Source organism: Lucilia sericata, unplaced genomic scaffold (genome assembly GCF_015586225.1).
Source record: "Lucilia sericata isolate MDLA Ls3-8-SP2 unplaced genomic scaffold, ASM1558622v1 Contig000810F_arrow, whole genome shotgun sequence".
NCBI classification, from domain to species: domain Eukaryota; kingdom Metazoa; phylum Arthropoda; class Insecta; order Diptera; family Calliphoridae; genus Lucilia; species Lucilia sericata.
The window spans coordinates 102,335-120,285 of NW_023994802.1; the positions used below are offsets into that span (position 1 = coordinate 102,335).

Here is a 17,951-nt window from a genome sequence, read left to right on the forward strand (position 1 = left end):
TCAACTACAAATGTGGGCCCAATATTCTCTCAATTCTGGATACAGAAATTTCTTGAATTTCGAATAATCTGAAATTTGGCGTTCATTAATACACTTAAAATAATGGAATTTTATGTTAAAAATACTAAGTATTTAAAAAATTGTTAGGATCAAAGTAATTTCTCCAAAAAAAATTTTAAAAAAAGATTCTTCGAAAAATCATGTTATGCAATTCTAAAATATAATTTTAGTTTCATTAGGAGGTTGAAAACTTACATTTTCCAATTTCAAACTTTAAAATTTCAAAAAAAAAATTTTTAAATGTTCATTGAATTATCTTAAAGAATTTACTTGTAGTAAAATATTTCAATTATAACGGTCTTCTGACAAATGAATGCTCTATATGTGTTACAAATAAAATGCATTAAATTATTCTTACGCTGGGTAAGGAGGAGGGTATAAACAGCAGCAAATTTTCAAATTAAAACAAATTTTAAGATTTTATTTTTAAACATAAGTTAAATTTAATTTTTTATTACAATTAAATATTTAGTTGTGCACATTTTTTTACATGTGTATGTGTGTGTGTTTTTAATATACATACAATAACATTATGCTAAAGATAATAATAAAAAAACTAGTTTAAAACTTTTTAAACTGAGTATGAATACACTACTTTTAAATTTTATGTTAATTTAATTAATTCTTTGTTTCTGTATTTAATTATTAAAAAAAAAAAAAGGATAAAACAACAAATACAATTTATATTTATTGTACAGGGTGTTTTTTGTTTACTTTTTGTTGCTTTTTATAAGTAAATATATAAAAATTTATAAAACAAACCGAAAAAAAATAATAAGAGATTTTCTTTAAAAACTATTGATTAAAAAAAAAAACATTAAAAAAATATTGTAAAAAATTATAAAATCGTGTAAACAGCATTTTTACAAATTCTTAAATTACGCCATTTATTGTACTTCGAAGCTGTTTGCTTTTTTTTAAAGAGTTAACCTTGGCCATTGCATGTTTCCAATTTAGGCAGGGAAAATACAAAAGCTAAGCAGCCAAAACGTAAAAGAGAACCATGTTGCAAAATAGCTGTTCCCTCCCAGGCACCATTTATCATAGGCGAATCTTCATAGGGCGAACATTTGCAATCTGGTTTTGGTGGTGGAGCCATTCTGTAATCAATACAAAATAAAATAATAAACTTTTTTCTTTATATGTATTACAAACCTTGTACTGTTGTCAACAACAAAATAATGACGTTGTATACCCCGTCTCTTATCAAGTATGGCCTGTACTTTCTTTTGCAATTCAATATCTTCATTTTTCAGTTTTTTCGCGGGCGTTGGATCACGTTCGGTAAAATCACACGAATACAATTGTCCATTAACCTCGGTACCATGTTCTGAATAGTTAATAAGTTCATAGGTCTTTGTGAAATCATCATAGAAAATTGTGGCATGTTTGGGAGAAATGCGACGACAATAACCAATCAATGATAAATTGACATCAACACCAGTATTGGAATCGCCATAGCCGATATTAAGACTGCGATAACGCATAAAGAATGAATTGTGCAATTCAACATTGCTAAACCAACGATTGTCTTCTAAAATATCACCCAAAGGTGTTAGAACAGCTCGTGCGCGTATCTTACGTCTCAACAATTTAAGTTCTAGACGAGTGGCAATTTCATAGGCTTTTTCCTGATCGTTACGTATACGTGGCACATATTTCTGTTCTTCCTCGTCGGCCGCCACAATGGCAGCTGCCGTAGCCAAGGCCGGGTGCAGTTGGGGAAAATCGTTATCGTTAGCCGTACTGGGCTGAGCTAAAATTGAAGACGTTTCTCCCGTAAACATTATACAGAGACGTCTTACATCGGTAGGTGATAAAATCTGCGATGGTACAATGGGCAGTTTGTCCTGTTCTGAAACTGCTGCACCAACAGCAGGCTGGGCAGTCAACTCTCTTATACGTTTAGCGGCGGTACGATTTTGATATTGTACCACGATTTCTGGATGCTCCTGTACCAATTGCTGCAAACGTTGGTAGGCCAATTTCTTAATGAGATCCACATCCAAATACTGCAGCTCAGTATCAATTTGAGGATCGTATTTAGTCTCTTCATCCGATTCTTCAGCACTGTGATCATTTTCTGCTTTAATTTGTTCATTTAAAAGTTGTAAAGCTTTTTCGTCTTTATCACTGGTCAAAAGTTCATCTTCGGCTTTTACTTGCGTTTCTGATAAACTATTTTGTTTCGTGCGTTTAGTTTTATGTAGGAGTTTTTGTGTGCTGTTACACTTTTCTTTATCCTTTAAATCTTCTGCTTCTTTTGTCGTTTTGCTATCATTCTCTTCAGTTTTATCTGGTTCTTCCTCATTTTCACTGCTACTACTGCTACTTAATTCCTCAACATTTCCCAATTCTTTTTGTATTTCTCTAAATTTAGCTTTTGCAGTTTTCAAAGCTTCCAAATCTTTAACCAAAGATTCTGCTACGCTTTCTTTTGATATTATTTCGGGGGCACTCGGTAAGCATTTACGACGTTTCACTATATCATAACGTAAGGTCTCTCTTAATGAGGGCAATAAAGGTGGTGGATTTTCATAGTGATATTTAACCATCGGAGGAATTTCAATAGTTTCTCTGGATTTAATCGGAATTTTAATGCGGAAGGGTGGATTTTTCATGTGTACTCGTCGAAAAAAGTCCATTTTTACTGCCTCATGATCAAAAGGTTGAGCAAATTTATCCCATAATCTTACTCTCTCCGTTGCCGAGATACTGGTCAAAAGATTCTCATCCTAATAGGAAGAAAAATATGTATATAAAACACTGAATTTTTATTCTCAATAAAAAATATCCTACTATGAAATTTTCTACATGATTTGGACACATCCATAAACCAGTTGGTAGTGCTGTCATGGGGGGATCCAAACAGTCCTGATGAAAATATAAAGGACAATAATCGCATGCCACTAGTGGTGCTTTTTTACATGAACGGTGGCAATAAAAACAAGTTTTTGCCGGCAATGGCACCAATCCTTGTGTATCCAATTCATAGGGCTTAGAGTTGCGGCGAAAATTTGGTTTCTTATGACCACCATTGCCATTCGTACGTATGGGTTCAACTATAAGGAAAATAAATTATAAAATCAAAACTTTAAATTTTACGCAACTTACTTTTATCATTGCCGGGAAATTGTGTATGAATCTCTAGCTCTCGGGGCAGCTCAAATTGTTTTGGATTCAAAATACTAGCTGCCTTTATTAGCTCATCTAAAGGTGTAGGTTTCTTATTGGGATCCAAGGCACGCTGTATGCCAACTGGTAATTTGGAAAGATATTTCTCAGTACTGCTTAAATCGCTACAAAATGAAGCTCTACTGCTGCTACGTTTACGTAAATGACGAATTTTAAAAGGAATAGATTCTAAATCACCGCCCACCGAAGGTGTATTGGGCCGCGAGTTGACCACGGCCGAAGCTGATGACATGCGCTCCACTGAACTGGATTTTGAGGAAGACGGTGCTGTCTTTAAAGTCATACGACAATTATGACACAACCATTGGCCACTGGGAATATCGTCTTCGGTAAGAGGAGGATCGCTTAAATTTATAAAGAAAATTATTATTAGTATGTATGTATGTAATGTTTATTACGACTGCAAAATGTTAATGGAAACATAAGCGGCGCATCTACTCACTGGCATTGCAAATGAAAACTAGAGGGACAACGATCACAACACAACAAATCTCCTCCTTCTTCGCAAGCGTCACATAAATCATGGTTATGACCACGTCCCGGTCGTTTATAGTAGGGATGTTTAACCACTGCGGGCCGTATTCCCAATTTTTCATCTTCATTGGGCGGAGGTTTTATAAGAATTTGTATTTGCTATTTAAAATAAACCACAAAAGTATAAGAAACCACAAATTTCGTTTAAGCAATAACAAATTTTTAATCTTAAACAACCATATAGTAATACACACAAATATTTCCCACTTTTTTCTGTTTTGGTATAGTTTAACATATCTAAACTGGACCACGGGCTTTCACTTGTTTAATTCATGCCTATACAGACTTACCTCCATAATGGGCAATTCTTCAATTGGTGTTGTATCAACTTTAGACATATTTAAACACTTTTAATCTATAATTTTTCAATAAAATCTTGAGATTTTTAATAAAAATAAATGTGATGAAGGACTTCTCCGCAGAGCCCTGCGCCGACAAATATTAACGTCGACGGCGACTGACACTAAATATGTCGGCGGCGGCTTAAAATCGACTGTTAGCCGGCTAAGTTTTCAACTACGTTTAGTTTTTAAATTTTCAACGATTTTAAATAAAAACGGAATACGAGAGATCAGAAAGTGTGACTTTGGAAGCAAATATATTGTTTATAACAACAAAATAGAGCAAGCACAAAAGTTGTGTGAGAAATTATGCAAGGATGGATAAAAAATTCATAAAAATTAAAAATAAATCCTTTCTCCATGATTTACGAGGATCGGCCTATATTTGACCCTATCCTCCATATAAAACATCTTGTAGAAAATCAGTTTTTAAAAAATTTTGCATTAAGAAAATTATCAATAACGTAAAAACAAATTTTAAATGTTTGACATTTATATACTACTATTTTTGTGTAATTTGTAGCAAAAAGTACTTAACAAATGCAACTTTGAGTTTTATAAAATTCACAAAATTAAACATACCCATTGGGAAAAAGCTTCAACTGAACATACTTCTAATACATCACACACAAATTGTTTTGGTTTTTTGTTACTTGGGCATTACGCATCATTTAATTAATAAATAATTGTCTTTAAGTAAAGAAAATCTCACTGTATTAGTTAATATTTCAAAAAAGTAGTAAAAAACAGAAATATGCTTTCGTTTTTCTTAAAGAAAAAGCAAAGCCCAGATACACCCCCTGAAGAAGTTATTCAAGGTCCCGCAACTGAACCAGCACCTAACAATGGCGCAGATGATTTTATTTTCGTTGAGAAGAAAGGCAACGATGGGCCAACACCTCCACAGCCCTCAGCACATCATATGTATCCACCAATGCCACCAGCTTTTGGTGTAGCACCTTATCCCGCAATGCCATATCCACCCCATGGAACGCAATCGACTGCTACTATAAATACAAATCAAGCGGCAGTTCCTTATGTGCAGGATGTACCATTTGTTTTGGCCCCGCAGCTTTGTTTAAAAAATACATCCGATCTTATGCAGACCCAAGTTGATGGTATTTTGGCTGTGATGACACGACAAATGTCGGTGGATGAAAAGGATGATTATAATTTTGCTTTGGAAAGATCAATACAAAATGAATGCTATTAGCATTTGAGGCAGTTGTTAAATTTTTGCTAAGATAAACTAAGATTAGAGATTCCTATTATAAGTAAAGCCATGATGCACCGCATGTGTTAATATGTTAGAGAATATAATATGTATGTATAATGTATAATTAAGATGTGTCTATTCAAAAATAATATAAAATTTTGAAGTTGATCTAAACAAAGTATTTAATATTCTGGTTTTGTAAATAATGTATTTGAGTTTCTTTTCTGAGCGTTTTGTTGAAAGAGTTGATCTCAGTTTGTAGCGCAATTTTGAAAATACCCCTGTTAATGAACCCAGCAAAAACTTTTATTACCAAGTAAGGGGTTAGAATGCATTTTAAGTCATAACCATGTTTTTGCTTGGTATTTGTCAATTATAAACTTCCCTACAAGAACAGTGACAGTCATTTGATAGGTCATTTGACTGGCACTACTGACGTATTATTTCTATCACAGCGTAAAGCAAAGTTTCTATCAGTTTCTTAAGGCAAATGGACAAAAGTGATGGAAACATTTGTGTACATGTGATTTTTCTTCTCCCTTGCACTTATGAATTCTATCGACTTTAAAACATATATTTGAGCTCCTCACTCTTTTGTTGTTTACTAATCAAGGATGACATAAATATTAGTCAGGATTGACTGATCATGCTTGATGGATATATCTATCACAGTTAACAAATTAAAAATGATGTATTTATCGGTCATTGTTGACTAATCATATGTGATGAATATATCCGTCAAATGTGACGGCTATACCAATTTATAATAAAACACAATTTATTAATATTTTAAGATATATATTTGTTAATTTTATTAATATAATAAGCATGTACATAAATTAACAATCATTTCACCATTTTACATACATTGTGGAAATTTGTGGAAATAAATTGTCTGTAAGAAATACATATAAATATCGAAATATAAAAATTAAAAGTAATCATGTTACTTACCATAGATTGATTAAACTCCGCAGTGTATATCTTCAGCTCCACTTCCTGCACTATTTTTAAATTCTGTTTATAATAATTCTCTTTATTTGCAATAATTTATAGACTTTGTAAATTTTTAAATTTTTCGCTTCTTGATCTTTGGCTTTTACAGAAATAATTTATAACGTCGAAAAATATAACTCTAAACACAGTAACAGTCAAATGTAGTTGTTTCACTCTTTCATAAGCAAATGAAACCCTTTACCACACATTGGGTACATCAACAGTCATTTTACCGGTCATTTGACTGTCATTATTGATGGAATTATCCATTAACTATTTTTTTTTAGCAATTTTATAAAAAAAATGTTGCAAGAGTGTTAGTGAAATCATTTTGTATGTGTTAGTTTCGGTCATACATTTCTTGTAGGGTTACAATATATTTTGTTTTTCTTATCATTTCTCACTGCTAATCTAACGACATCTTGAACATTCCATATTATTGTCGATTCATAGGTCATTGTCCACAAAATGATATATCGGGGTTTAAAAGGGATTTTATTAAATTTAAAATGTCCGTTTATATATTGTCTAAACGAATTTTCCTAAAATATTCAATTGTTCAAAAATATTTGGTCCAACAAGACAAAAATATATTTAAAAATACCCGCTATTATCTACAACAAGAAAGATTTCCAAAATATTTTACCTAAACTATGTTTACTGCTCTTTCAATCGCTTGCACCATCGCCAGGGAGTATATGATCCCCTTAAAACCCATTTTATTTGAAAAAAAAATTAAATTCCAATACGAAATAATCTCCCATAAATTGTCTTCGTTTAATTCATTAACAATAAAATATATAGTCTGGCAACATTATTTCGTTAACCAACTGCAGCCAACTTCGCTTTACAAACATAAAATTTGAATTTTTAGCGCATTTTGTTTGTCAATTTTCTATAAAATTAGTTTCTATGTGCGATTTAAAATTATAATTCAAATTAAGTGCTATTCCAATTGTACTTTTATATAAAAGACATTTTTGTTCTGTGTGTAATTTACTTAAATTATATAAAACATGGATTTTGACGATGCAAAAGAGAATATACAGCCATTGGCTCAGGGGCGTAATGCAAGTATTTTGCAAGCTTCCTTAAAAATAGATTCACCCCAAGAGTTGTTGGCACAGCGTAAAGAATTAGAAAAAGAAATACATAATTACACAGGTGATGATCCATTGTCTGCATGGTACAACTACATAGAATGGATAGAACAAAGTTTTCCATCGGGCGGTAAAGAATCTGGCTTACAAGAGGTTCTATCCAAGTGTTTGTCTAAATTTGAGAGTGATGAACGCTATAAACAAGATCGGCGTATGATTAAGCTGTACATCAAATTTGTAAGTATACTTGCAAAATTCTTTAAGGATAAAGTGATTAATTGAAGGATTGTATTTTTAAGATCGATAGTTACAAGGATCCAGCTGAATGTTATCAACAATTGTTTAATGCTGGTATTGGTACAATGGTAGCTGATTTTTACATAGCGTGGGCATATTGTTATGATTTAGTGGGTAATACTCGTAAAGCGGATGAAGTATTTCGACGTGGTATTGCTTGTCGTGCTCAGCCTTTAGAAGACTTACAGGAGGCTCATCAACATTTCGGGTTTTCGGTTGCTCAACGTCTCATGTATAAGGATGATGATAGTGTTAAAGAAGAAACAAATCGTCAGTTGCAGGAAAGACGTTTAGCTTTAACATCGCTAAGAGGTCATCGTCGCAAACAAATGGTCGGTACTATAAGAACTGGTGCAGCGGTTAAAAGTTTTACGCCCGGAACAGTTAAGGTTTGTATATTTATGTTTATATTTCCTTTATATTGAAAACTAAACAAGTCGGTCATCAAAGAATAAATTCTTGTTTAATCAGTTTTAATTATTTTTTTTTAAGATTGATCAGCCATCGACTTCCTCACAAAGAGGTAATGCACGAGTACAGGTTTTTAAAGATGAAAATGAGAATCCAAATGGCATAACCATACCAACAACAGAACCACCACCAGAAGAGGAGAAATCTGTGGTACGTTCCATTATAGATGCTGCTCGAAATCAGGAAAATGAAAAAGAACCTGGTCCCTGGAATAAAGCACACATTCGCAAAAAAGGCAAACTTTTTGGTAAAACAACAATTACAAATGAATTGGGTTTTGAGATCCACGAAGATGATGACCAACATGATGAGGAGGACTTTAAAAAGCCGTGTGTTCCTCCAATACCCATTAAGGAGAATGAAATTAGATTTAACAAACCATTTATTTATCCTGCAAACTTTTGTGCCAAATCGAAACCAATTAAAGGATGGGTGACACCAGTCACCACAGAAGAAATGCCCGATAAAAATACTATACCCCAGTATAACAAGTGCAAATTATATCCTAGACCAAATATGGAATTTCAAGTAGAAGAACTCAAGGCTTATTACATACTAAAGAAACGTGGCACAGAAAATGCCTTTACTAAGGAACGGGACACATATTGGGGCTGTGGGCCGAAATATAGCATACGTTTATACCCCCATTTTGCCAAACAATCAAAACCACAAAAACTCGAGGCAATAGATGAACCATATTTTCCAGATTTTCTTCCCGGTTTGAAAGTTCCCTTTGAGGAAATTTATAACAAAGAAGAGAAGGTCGAAAGACAATATGAGGAACTTTTAGCTTTGCGTATTAAACGAAATGATACGATTATAAAAACCACCGACATGGAGGAGACAATGTGTGTTACAAGTGAGAAAGTACAACGGCGCAAAAGTTTCTATCCATTGCGAAAGTCATTGGCTACCGCAGCGTTTAGAGCGCCAAATCGAATGTCGGTAATGCCAGAACAAAGTGAGGAAGATGAGCAATCTACAACGAATGAATTATGCGGTCCTTTAGTTTTAATGGGTGCGAAAGCTGTGCAACAAGAAAAATCAGCTACTGTCAAAAGTAATAGTGAAGCGACAACCAGTAGTATTAAGGAAGTTCCATTTATTGCGAAAATAGAGCATAATGAAGAACAAACTGCAAATGAAATTGAATGCAAATTACAAACAACTAAGGGTACAGGAAAAAGTTCCACTGAAACTGATACCGCCTCCAAACCTTTTGAAATATTCAAAGATGATAATGCTGTAGAAGTTGCATACAATAAATCACCCGTATTAGAGCCTAAATCAAATGTAGCGGCTGATGAAGATTTTCAATTTAAAACACCAGCCTTACCTATTGCTAATTCTACAACGGTAGCTGCGGCGACATCGAAAAAATTACAATTTGAAATATTTGATGATGAAAATTTGGCCAAAAACAGTCCTAATTCCATGCCTAAACCCGATTTTGGTTGTGGCAACGGAGGTTTTTTCGATCCAGAAGAAACCTGTTCCACACAAACATTTAATATATTCTTAAAGGCGCAAAGTGTAAGCACTCCAAAAGCGGTTACCAAGTCTCAGCCACAAAGACAATTTGGAAATATTTTAAAGGAAGTAACACCAGCCCCCATACCGGAACAGAAGGAAGAACAACCATTAAATAATTCTATAGAGAATCAGAACTACCTAGCAGGAGCTGTTCCAGTTGCGGTCTATTCACCACCTCGACAACAATTATCTACAATTTTAGAGACTTCCGAGCATGGCACCACACAAGGAACCCATACTACGGGAGCCACCACAAAATCAACACTTAGTTCGCCAGAATTCGATATAGATTCACGAATGCCCTGCACACCGGGCATTAATCAACCACAAACTGGTCCTGTTTTAGAAACAGTAAAGGAGTTAAGCTGTGAAACTTCTAATATCATTTCACCTACCCAAAGTGTCGACAACATGATGACCAGTTTGAAAATACAAAGTGGTAATAATACTGCAAGGCCACAAAGTGACAATCTTGCTACACCAGGACCCACAAGATTGCAAAAGAAAAACGTAATATCTAGTGTTGGTGGCAGTGCAGGTGGTGGCTTAGATTTTTCAATTTTTGAAGATTCCATGGAAAAAAATCAAAAGCAGGTGGGCAACTTTTCACGTTTAGAGGAAAAAGAAGATACTGCTGCTGGCTCGGTATTTAAAGCAATGCCTCCAATACGTTTTCAAGACGACAAAACAGAGACTATACCTAAAATGCACTTATTACAACAACAACAACTTAAATTTCAAGAAGACAAAACCGAAACCATTTCGAAAGTATTGTTTGCCCCCTCAGCCCCCATACAATTTCAAGAGGATAAAACGGAAACTATAACAAAAATGTTACTCGCTCCACCGCAACCTGTTAAATTTCCCGAAGAAAAAACAGAAACTATTTCAAAGTTTATGTTAAAACCCCCGGAACCTCTAAAATTCGAGGATGATAAAGTTGATTCACAAATTGGGAACAATGATAAAAGTCAGCCAGAACCTATGAACCAAGATGATTCATTTGAATTTTTTGGACATACTCCACCTAAAGCAACAAAACAATTGGTAACTAAACAAATAACTCAAGTACGCACTGCAGCAGATACGCGCACTCCTTTAACATTAGACTCTAAGCGCTTTTGCGACAAAGACACACCTGTTATACAAAAAACGAAATCTATTTCAAACCCCATAGCCTTGTTTGAAGATGAAATACAGCAACCTGATAAAAATTTGAATAAGCCTACCGCCAATGTTAAGAATAATCTAAAAGATTCCTTTTTGCCAGATTTTTCATTAATAGAGGATAGTCAACCGGTGTTGCCGCAAACGAATAAAGCAAAACCTTCTAAAAGTAAATCTGTTTTTAGGGATTCTTTTATACCCGATTTTTCAATAATCGAAGACTCTCAGCCTCAAGCCGAACAGAAACCAACAACGACAAATCAACATAAAACAAAAAATGAATCTATTTTGCCCGAATTTTCTTTAATTGAAAATACACAACCTAAACAAGCCGGCAAATCATTTTTAAAGGACTTTTCACATGTGCCCGAAACACAGCCGGATGAATCTGTAATTATATCATCTCAGCCCATAGAACCTAGATTTTTAAAACAAAATTCCATGAAATCTACTTTACAAACATCATTCCAAAAGGACTTTTCCAAAAACAACTCTACTGAAAACAAAGTTGAGGACCAAATGCACTGGAAACAAACAGCCAATCCTAAGGCTGTTGCTAATAGAACACAGGAAGGAACAACATTAAAAAACATACTTATGGATACATTTATGAAAGACTTTTCGGAAATCAATGAACCACCACCCATACCAAATGATATCAAAGAAATAACAATGGTGCAACCTAGTAAAAATAATTCTACATTAAAATTTCTTAATGAATCGATAAAACAGAAAGAAGAAAATAACAAAAACAACAGTAAAGACAATACAAAAATTTCTAATATTTCCAACAGCAGTAAGGAGACAAAATTAAGTTTCCTAGCACCAGCAGCTCCAGAAATGAAACGTTCTAGCGCTGATGAAGATGATAAATATTTCGAACTTAATTGTGAAACTGAAATGTTTGGTACAAATATTAGCATGATTAAAAATTCTACTTGGTTGCCTAATCATGGTCCCTCTTTCTCTAAGGGAAATGCTAAACAGTTGTCACAAATACAAGAACAATCGATACATATTAAAGATGAAGAAATATCAGCTCACAGCAGTTCAACCTTAAAAGCTTCACAACAGCAGCAACAAGTATACCGTACACAAGACTTAACAAAATCAAAAATAGGTTTCATTGATAAATCGCTTATTAATGATTTTAGTATTGAAGTTAGTGCTTCCGAGTTGGCCGCCATTAAAGCTAAAAAATTACCCAAACAGACAGACCAAGCACCACCGGTGGTTATAATAGAGTCACCCGAGCATATTGATGCTACTGCTGCTGATGATTGCGAAATGAGTATTTACTATAAGAATACACCGAAAACACCCAAACCTCAAAAACATGTTTGGGATGATGCTGATGCTTTTAAAACACCCGCCAACAATCATTATGTTCATGCCGAAACTGATCTAAATCAAACACATCAAGTCATCGAAAATATGTGCATTGATCCAAATGTGAATCCATTTAATGTTGATTTAATTAATGCCTTCCTGGAGCAACATTATGTGATTAGTTATTTAGAAAGTCTACCAACTTGCAAACTTGTGGGTAGTATACAACGTTTAAAACAACACACATCAATTGATATAAACGGTGTACAGTTTGATGTACTGAAACTAATCGGTGAGGGAGCTTATGGTGCTGTTTTCTGGTAAGTAATTTATTTGTTTGTAAGTTTGTTTTTAGTACTTTTTTAAATTGTGATCACTCATACTTTTTTCACACTTTAAAAATCGAAGGAAACCCTTTAAGCGCTGGTAACTGCGTTGAAACATCCTTATTTTCCTTTAACAAACGTTTTTTTTTCGAAAGATTTAAATCGCTTTTAACTTTTAATTGGAAAAAGAGCTTATTTGGAGGTCATCTATATTTTTTTTTATCAAAACACTATTGTAAGAAAGTTAAAATCAATTGTGAGTTTATTTAAACACGTTTAAATTGGAAAAGCTACTTATTTTGTTATCGCCCATATTTTTCTTCTAAAATCGATCATAAATGCTCCATTCCATTGAACAATTTTTTTAGTAAAAAGATGCTTAGAGTCTGAACAACTTTTTTTAGTAAAAAGTTGCTCAGAGACTGAACAACTTTTCTAGTAAAAAGTTGCTCAGAGTCTGAACAAGTTTTCTAGTGAGTCTGAACAATACAGCCTAAAAAGCTCTTCTGGAAAATGTTAGTCGGAGACTGAACATAAAGAGTTTGCGCATAAATTGTTAAGTTATTCAAAAGCCCATATTTTTTCGAATTTTTTTTCATACCTCCGTTATTTATGGACTAATCTTACTGATATAAATAGACATACTTACTGTTGAAAGTATGCCTGATGGTATTATACAAAACTTTAATCCCATTTTTCCTAAAATCGCTTGTAACTTCATCCTTATTTTGTAATCATTATTTCCTTAAAAAACGATTTTATTGTCGAAAGTTTAAGAAGATTTAAATCGTATTAAAAACTTCTAGTATAAAATTTTAATACAAAATAAATAAAAATTATTACAGTGGAAAAGAAACGACATCTGGAAAACTGGTGGCTATGAAACAAGAAAAACCTCCCAACTATTGGGAATATTATATATGTTTAGAAATACAGGAACGCATACGAATAGATGAAATGGTAAATGAAAATCTAAAAATTAAAATCTTGTTAAATAACTAAAAATTATATTTTTTTTTAAATTTATTTACACTTTAAAGCTAACGGCTTATATGAGTGTAGATTACGCTCTTATAGGTAACAATTCCAGCATACTTATATCAAATTATTCCACCTATGGTTCTCTAATAACAGTGTGTAATAAAATTAAAAAACATACTATGAAAAATGTAGATGAGTATGTGGTCATGTTGTTGGCCAGTGAATTACTCGAAATAATGGATCATTTACATGCGGTTAATATAATACATGCCGATGTAAAGGCTGATAACTTTTTGCTAATGAATAAGTAAGTTTTTTTTAAAAGAGGAAATATTATTAGAAAATTTTTAATTTAAATGTTGATTACAGATTAACTTATCCTCCAACACAACGTTGTCTGCAGTTAATTGATTTTGGTGTTTCTATAGATATGAAACTTTTCAAACAGGGACAAACATTTTCCTTTATACACAATGACAATGCTTTCAAGTGTCCCGAAATGCGTGAAAAACGTCCTTGGACATATCAATTGGATTTGTATGGTTTGGCTGGTGTTTTACATGTTTTACTATTTGGCAAGTATATGGATATTGAAAAGAAGGCAAGAGGTTTTTGGATGCATAAAACCCATGTACCACGTTATATAAACCGAAGTCTATGGGATGATATTTTCAAGACTTTATTAAATATACGTGATTGTAATTCAATGCCGAATTTACAAGATTTGCGGGCAGCATTGAAGAAAGAATTAGAAGAGAAAGATAAGTATGTGGTGAAAATGATTAACGAATTCAATCGGGCTCTAACTAATTAATGTATTTGGTGTATTTCATTTGTAATAATTTGTGGCGTTAGAATATGTATGTATGTAATGCGATTAGTTAATAAGTTTTGATTTTATAAGTTTGATTTTTATCTTGTATTTTATAATATTAATTTATTTAAATAACAAATAAATATTTTATAATTGAAACTAGTTTTGGGTTGTTCGTGATTTTGTTTGATTTACTTTTTAAGATTTTTTAAGGTTTTCAAAGGGATCTCTTGTCTAAAATACAACAAAAACTATTAGTGTTCATATTTAACATCCATCTGTCGAACATAATATTTAAAAAAATACATATCTGCATATATTTAATAATTTGTACTAAATTTTATTAAATATACTTTTATTTTAATGAATCTAAAATCTACAAAATACTTTTCATCTTAAATTATACTTAGTATATATTAATACATATATTATATAAATTATAGTGATATATAAATAACTTAAAATACTTTTAGTGTTTTTGTTTCTTTTAAATATTTCAACTTTATTTAACTGGCATATCTTGCAAATCCAAGATGTCAGTATGGTATTTGTTCGATTTTTTAATTGCTTTATTGCAATCTTCTGCTGATATAGTTGCTATAACTTGATCAATACATTTTTCTGCAATGGTTAAACGTTGTTCTTTAACGTCACCCTGATTAGTATTGGACATCAGGGGATTTTTCTTAACATTTGACATTATATTATCCCATATTGCTTCCATAGGATTTAACATATAAGAGTATGGACTTAAAAGCAGCAAAGTAACTTCAGAATTATTAAAGTATTCATCTAGTTCCGAAAAGCAATAATCACTATCGCATACTATAACCAGATTTGTAAGACTTTCGGTTTTTGTATGCAGCCAACTGGTAAAGATATCATCGGGTCTAATGCGATTACGGCTACGTTGAATGCCAATCACACCTTCCGTTGTTATTGCGCCCATAACATAAATCGTAGGATCAAATGTGGCAAAGGTGGAATTTGTATTGAAGCGTCCCTTGGCACGACGACAAAACATTTTGAAATTTGTTTCACCCACCCAGACTACGGTCTTTTTCAAATCCATATAATACTTCAATGTATTCACAAATTCCAAACGTTTCTTTTTATTCTCTAGGGTATTTATCAATTGTGGATGATAGTCTAAAGAACGTTTATGACGATAAAGTCTTCCTTCTAGGCTGCCCTCAACGAAATACACGCACACTTCTTTGCGCATTAGAATTTTAACTTTAGCCACAATTTCCTTTAAAGTTATTTGACGATTTTCCTCAATCCATTGTATTATAGTATCGATATTATTCTCTGTGAATGTATTATTTTTACCATTTCTCATGAACATTTCTTTACGGCTGGTCGATACCCAAGTGTAAGCAGTTTTATATTTTACCCCAAGTTCAGAAGCTAGAGCTGACCAATCGTCACCCCGGTTGGCAGCCTCCACAATTCTGGCGCGATCTTCGGGTGTATGTGTTTTATAAGGTGTTTTACGTGGAAGCTTCGCCGGCGTTTTAGTTCTGTTTTTAAACAAAATAAGATTTCATTAAGACACAGAAATTTATTGCTTTTAAAGGTATAATTACTTTGTTATTATATCATGGCCTCCATGCCAAGACATTTGCTCAAAACTTGACATGGACATACTGCTATCTATACAGAAACTGCTGTTATTATGAAAATCATTCATTGTCTCGCTAACCATCAATAGATCATCTTGGGGAAAATGCATTTCGCTTCTCTCCATCAACAACTCATCGTCTCCATCACCACCACCATCTTCAGTCTTGAACTCCACTAATACATCGGTGTCTCTAATATAACTAGCCTCTTGGTCTTCATCTTCGTCCGAATCATCCAATTTGATTGTGGGTATATCATTTGTTAGCAATTCTTGTTTCTCCTTAATCAACAGAGCAAATTTGTGGAAATCATCCAAGTGTGTATAGCATGATTGACATATTAAAGATGATTGAGAGTCTGTAGTTTTTACCTTGTTGCCGTTTGGGGGAAATTAGATTGTCATCAATAAAAACACTGTGTTATTGCATTTTTCCTATATGTAGTTTTTTTGCAGTTTCCCCATTTACCACCCCCGCCATAGACAAAATACTTTTCTTTCGTACACTTACCTTCATCTGTAAATATCGTTCTATTATATCAACCAAACGGTTTGAATTATCAAAAAAATCTTCATAAATACTAAAGGCTTTAGTCCTTCTTAGAGGACTACAGCACAAATCACAATTCATATTTTTGTTTTAACTTTTTATATATTTATTTCCTTTTTAATTTTTCATTAATGTTCAATTAAAAAATGCACACAATAATACATACAATGCATGGCCCTGCGCCGACAAATATTAACGTCGACGGCGACTGACACTAAATATGTCGGGGGCGGCTTAAAAACGACTGTAAGCCGGCTAAGTTTTCAACTACGTTTAGTTTTTAATTTTTCAACGATTTTAAATAAAAACGGAATCCGAGAGATCAGAAAGTAGGATTTTGGAAGCAAATACAGTGGACGTCCACTAGTACGAATTATATAGTGTCAGGCCCTTTCGTAATACCGAAAAATTCGTATTATTGAACAACACATTTTGTATGTTTAAATTCAAATAATACACATAAAATATTGGATTTTATTTATTTTTGTTTTATTTTTCATGAAAAATTACATAACGGAACAAAATATAATAAATGTTTATTATTTTAAATAAATTTCTTGTACATAAACAAGCATAAAAGGGACATATTTACGTATATGAATTGTTAATTTTGAAAGTATCGTGAGTCCAATGGTTGAAATGAGATATATGTAGAAGGTTTTAAATTTTAATGTTTTTAAAAAGATGTGTGCCAAAGACAATTTGCAATTTACATATGTGTTCTAAAATGTATTAAAATGTTCAGATTACATAAAACTTTTATTAGAAACTTGAATGGAATATACCACAATTCTCTAATTTATAATTTTCTCTTAAAAATTAGAATAGTTATCCTTAAACCCATTGTTTGGAATGTGGAGTCACACTACTTTCAAAATTAACAGTTCATACATATGTGTATAAATATCATTTTACTTATTAAAAAATCCATCATTTATTACATTGTAAAATGATTCTTACGGCTTTTTGAATAACAGCGCTTTTGAGGCTTCAATATTGTTCACAGCAGAGTTATTGTCGGGAACTAATAAAATACTTTCCTCATTGGCGTTATCATCCAATTTAATTTCTTCTCTTGGGTAATCAAAATTCCAATAAAATAAATTAATAACACTAAATTATTGTTGATTTGTAAATATACATGCAGTAAATTGTGTGTATAGGATTTTTAAAAATACAAAACACTTGTAATAAATACAAAAAAACTTCAAAATTACTGAGCTTAAGGTGAATGATACCGAAATAATAAAATAAAAACATAATAAAAACTTCATTCATACGTAAATAAAACCAAAATTCCCATAAAAAATGCGTTATTCGTACTATCGAACAGAAAAATTGTGACTTTATTCGTACTATAGAGTAGACAATGCAACAATTTTGCCATTCGTATTATTGGATTTTCGTAATAAAGAGT

At 32.6% G+C, this 17,951-nt stretch overlaps 4 protein-coding genes across 4 annotated transcripts; 2 read left to right on the forward strand and 2 right to left on the reverse strand.

The window, feature by feature from the left end:
• Positions 1-403: 403 nt before the first annotated feature.
• On the reverse strand, positions 404-4,235 carry LOC119608232 (PHD finger protein 12). The gene is made up of 6 exons (XM_037962559.1): positions 4,080-4,235; positions 3,698-3,888; positions 3,175-3,599; positions 2,860-3,122; positions 1,216-2,795; positions 404-1,160 (listed from the first exon to the last, which is right to left on the reverse strand). Exons 1-6 carry the CDS (start codon positions 4,125-4,127, stop codon positions 986-988), a joined length of 2,682 nt encoding a protein of 893 aa, XP_037818487.1. The 5' UTR covers positions 4,128-4,235; the 3' UTR covers positions 404-985.
• Positions 4,236-4,721: 486 nt separating this feature from the next.
• On the forward strand, positions 4,722-5,524 carry LOC119608220. Its single transcript, XM_037962533.1, has one exon. The coding sequence runs from the start codon at positions 4,885-4,887 to the stop codon at positions 5,341-5,343; it is 459 nt and encodes a 152-aa protein (XP_037818461.1). The 5' UTR covers positions 4,722-4,884; the 3' UTR covers positions 5,344-5,524.
• A 1,637-nt stretch (positions 5,525-7,161) lies between these two features.
• On the forward strand, positions 7,162-14,432 carry LOC119608218. Its single transcript, XM_037962531.1, has 6 exons — positions 7,162-7,679; positions 7,742-8,128; positions 8,232-12,559; positions 13,411-13,525; positions 13,606-13,853; positions 13,916-14,432. The coding sequence occupies exons 1-6, from the start codon at positions 7,359-7,361 to the stop codon at positions 14,358-14,360; spliced, it is 5,844 nt and encodes a 1,947-aa protein (XP_037818459.1). The 5' UTR covers positions 7,162-7,358; the 3' UTR covers positions 14,361-14,432.
• Positions 14,433-14,576: 144 nt separating this feature from the next.
• Positions 14,577-16,725, reverse strand: LOC119608219. Its single transcript, XM_037962532.1, has 3 exons — positions 16,496-16,725; positions 15,950-16,356; positions 14,577-15,883 (listed from the first exon to the last, which is right to left on the reverse strand). The coding sequence occupies exons 1-3, from the start codon at positions 16,613-16,615 to the stop codon at positions 14,863-14,865; spliced, it is 1,548 nt and encodes a 515-aa protein (XP_037818460.1). The 5' UTR covers positions 16,616-16,725; the 3' UTR covers positions 14,577-14,862.
• Between the last annotated feature and the right edge of the window lie 1,226 nt (positions 16,726-17,951).

Bases quoted from the DNA above. Each gene is read 5' to 3' on its own strand.
- LOC119608232 (XM_037962559.1), bottom strand. From the start codon at position 4,127: ATGTCTAAAGTTGATACAACACCAATTGAAGAATTGCCCATTATGGAG. The intron at 3,889-4,079 runs GTAAGTCTGTAT...TATTTTAAATAG, and splicing joins AAGAATTGCCCATTATGGAG to CAAATACAAATTCTTATAAA. The intron at 3,123-3,174 runs GTAAGTTGCGTA...TTTTCCTTATAG, and splicing joins ATTTCCCGGCAATGATAAAA to TTGAACCCATACGTACGAAT.
- LOC119608220 (XM_037962533.1), top strand. From the start codon at position 4,885: ATGCTTTCGTTTTTCTTAAAGAAAAAGCAAAGCCCAGATACACCCCCT.
- LOC119608218 (XM_037962531.1), top strand. From the start codon at position 7,359: ATGGATTTTGACGATGCAAAAGAGAATATACAGCCATTGGCTCAGGGG. The intron at 7,680-7,741 runs GTAAGTATACTT...TGTATTTTTAAG, and splicing joins TTAAGCTGTACATCAAATTT to ATCGATAGTTACAAGGATCC. The intron at 13,526-13,605 runs GTAAATGAAAAT...TACACTTTAAAG, and splicing joins GCATACGAATAGATGAAATG to CTAACGGCTTATATGAGTGT.
- LOC119608219 (XM_037962532.1), bottom strand. From the start codon at position 16,615: ATGAATTGTGATTTGTGCTGTAGTCCTCTAAGAAGGACTAAAGCCTTT. The intron at 16,357-16,495 runs GTAAGTGTACGA...AACGGCAACAAG, and splicing joins AACGATATTTACAGATGAAG to GTAAAAACTACAGACTCTCA. The intron at 15,884-15,949 runs GTAATTATACCT...GTTTAAAAACAG, and splicing joins GGCCATGATATAATAACAAA to AACTAAAACGCCGGCGAAGC.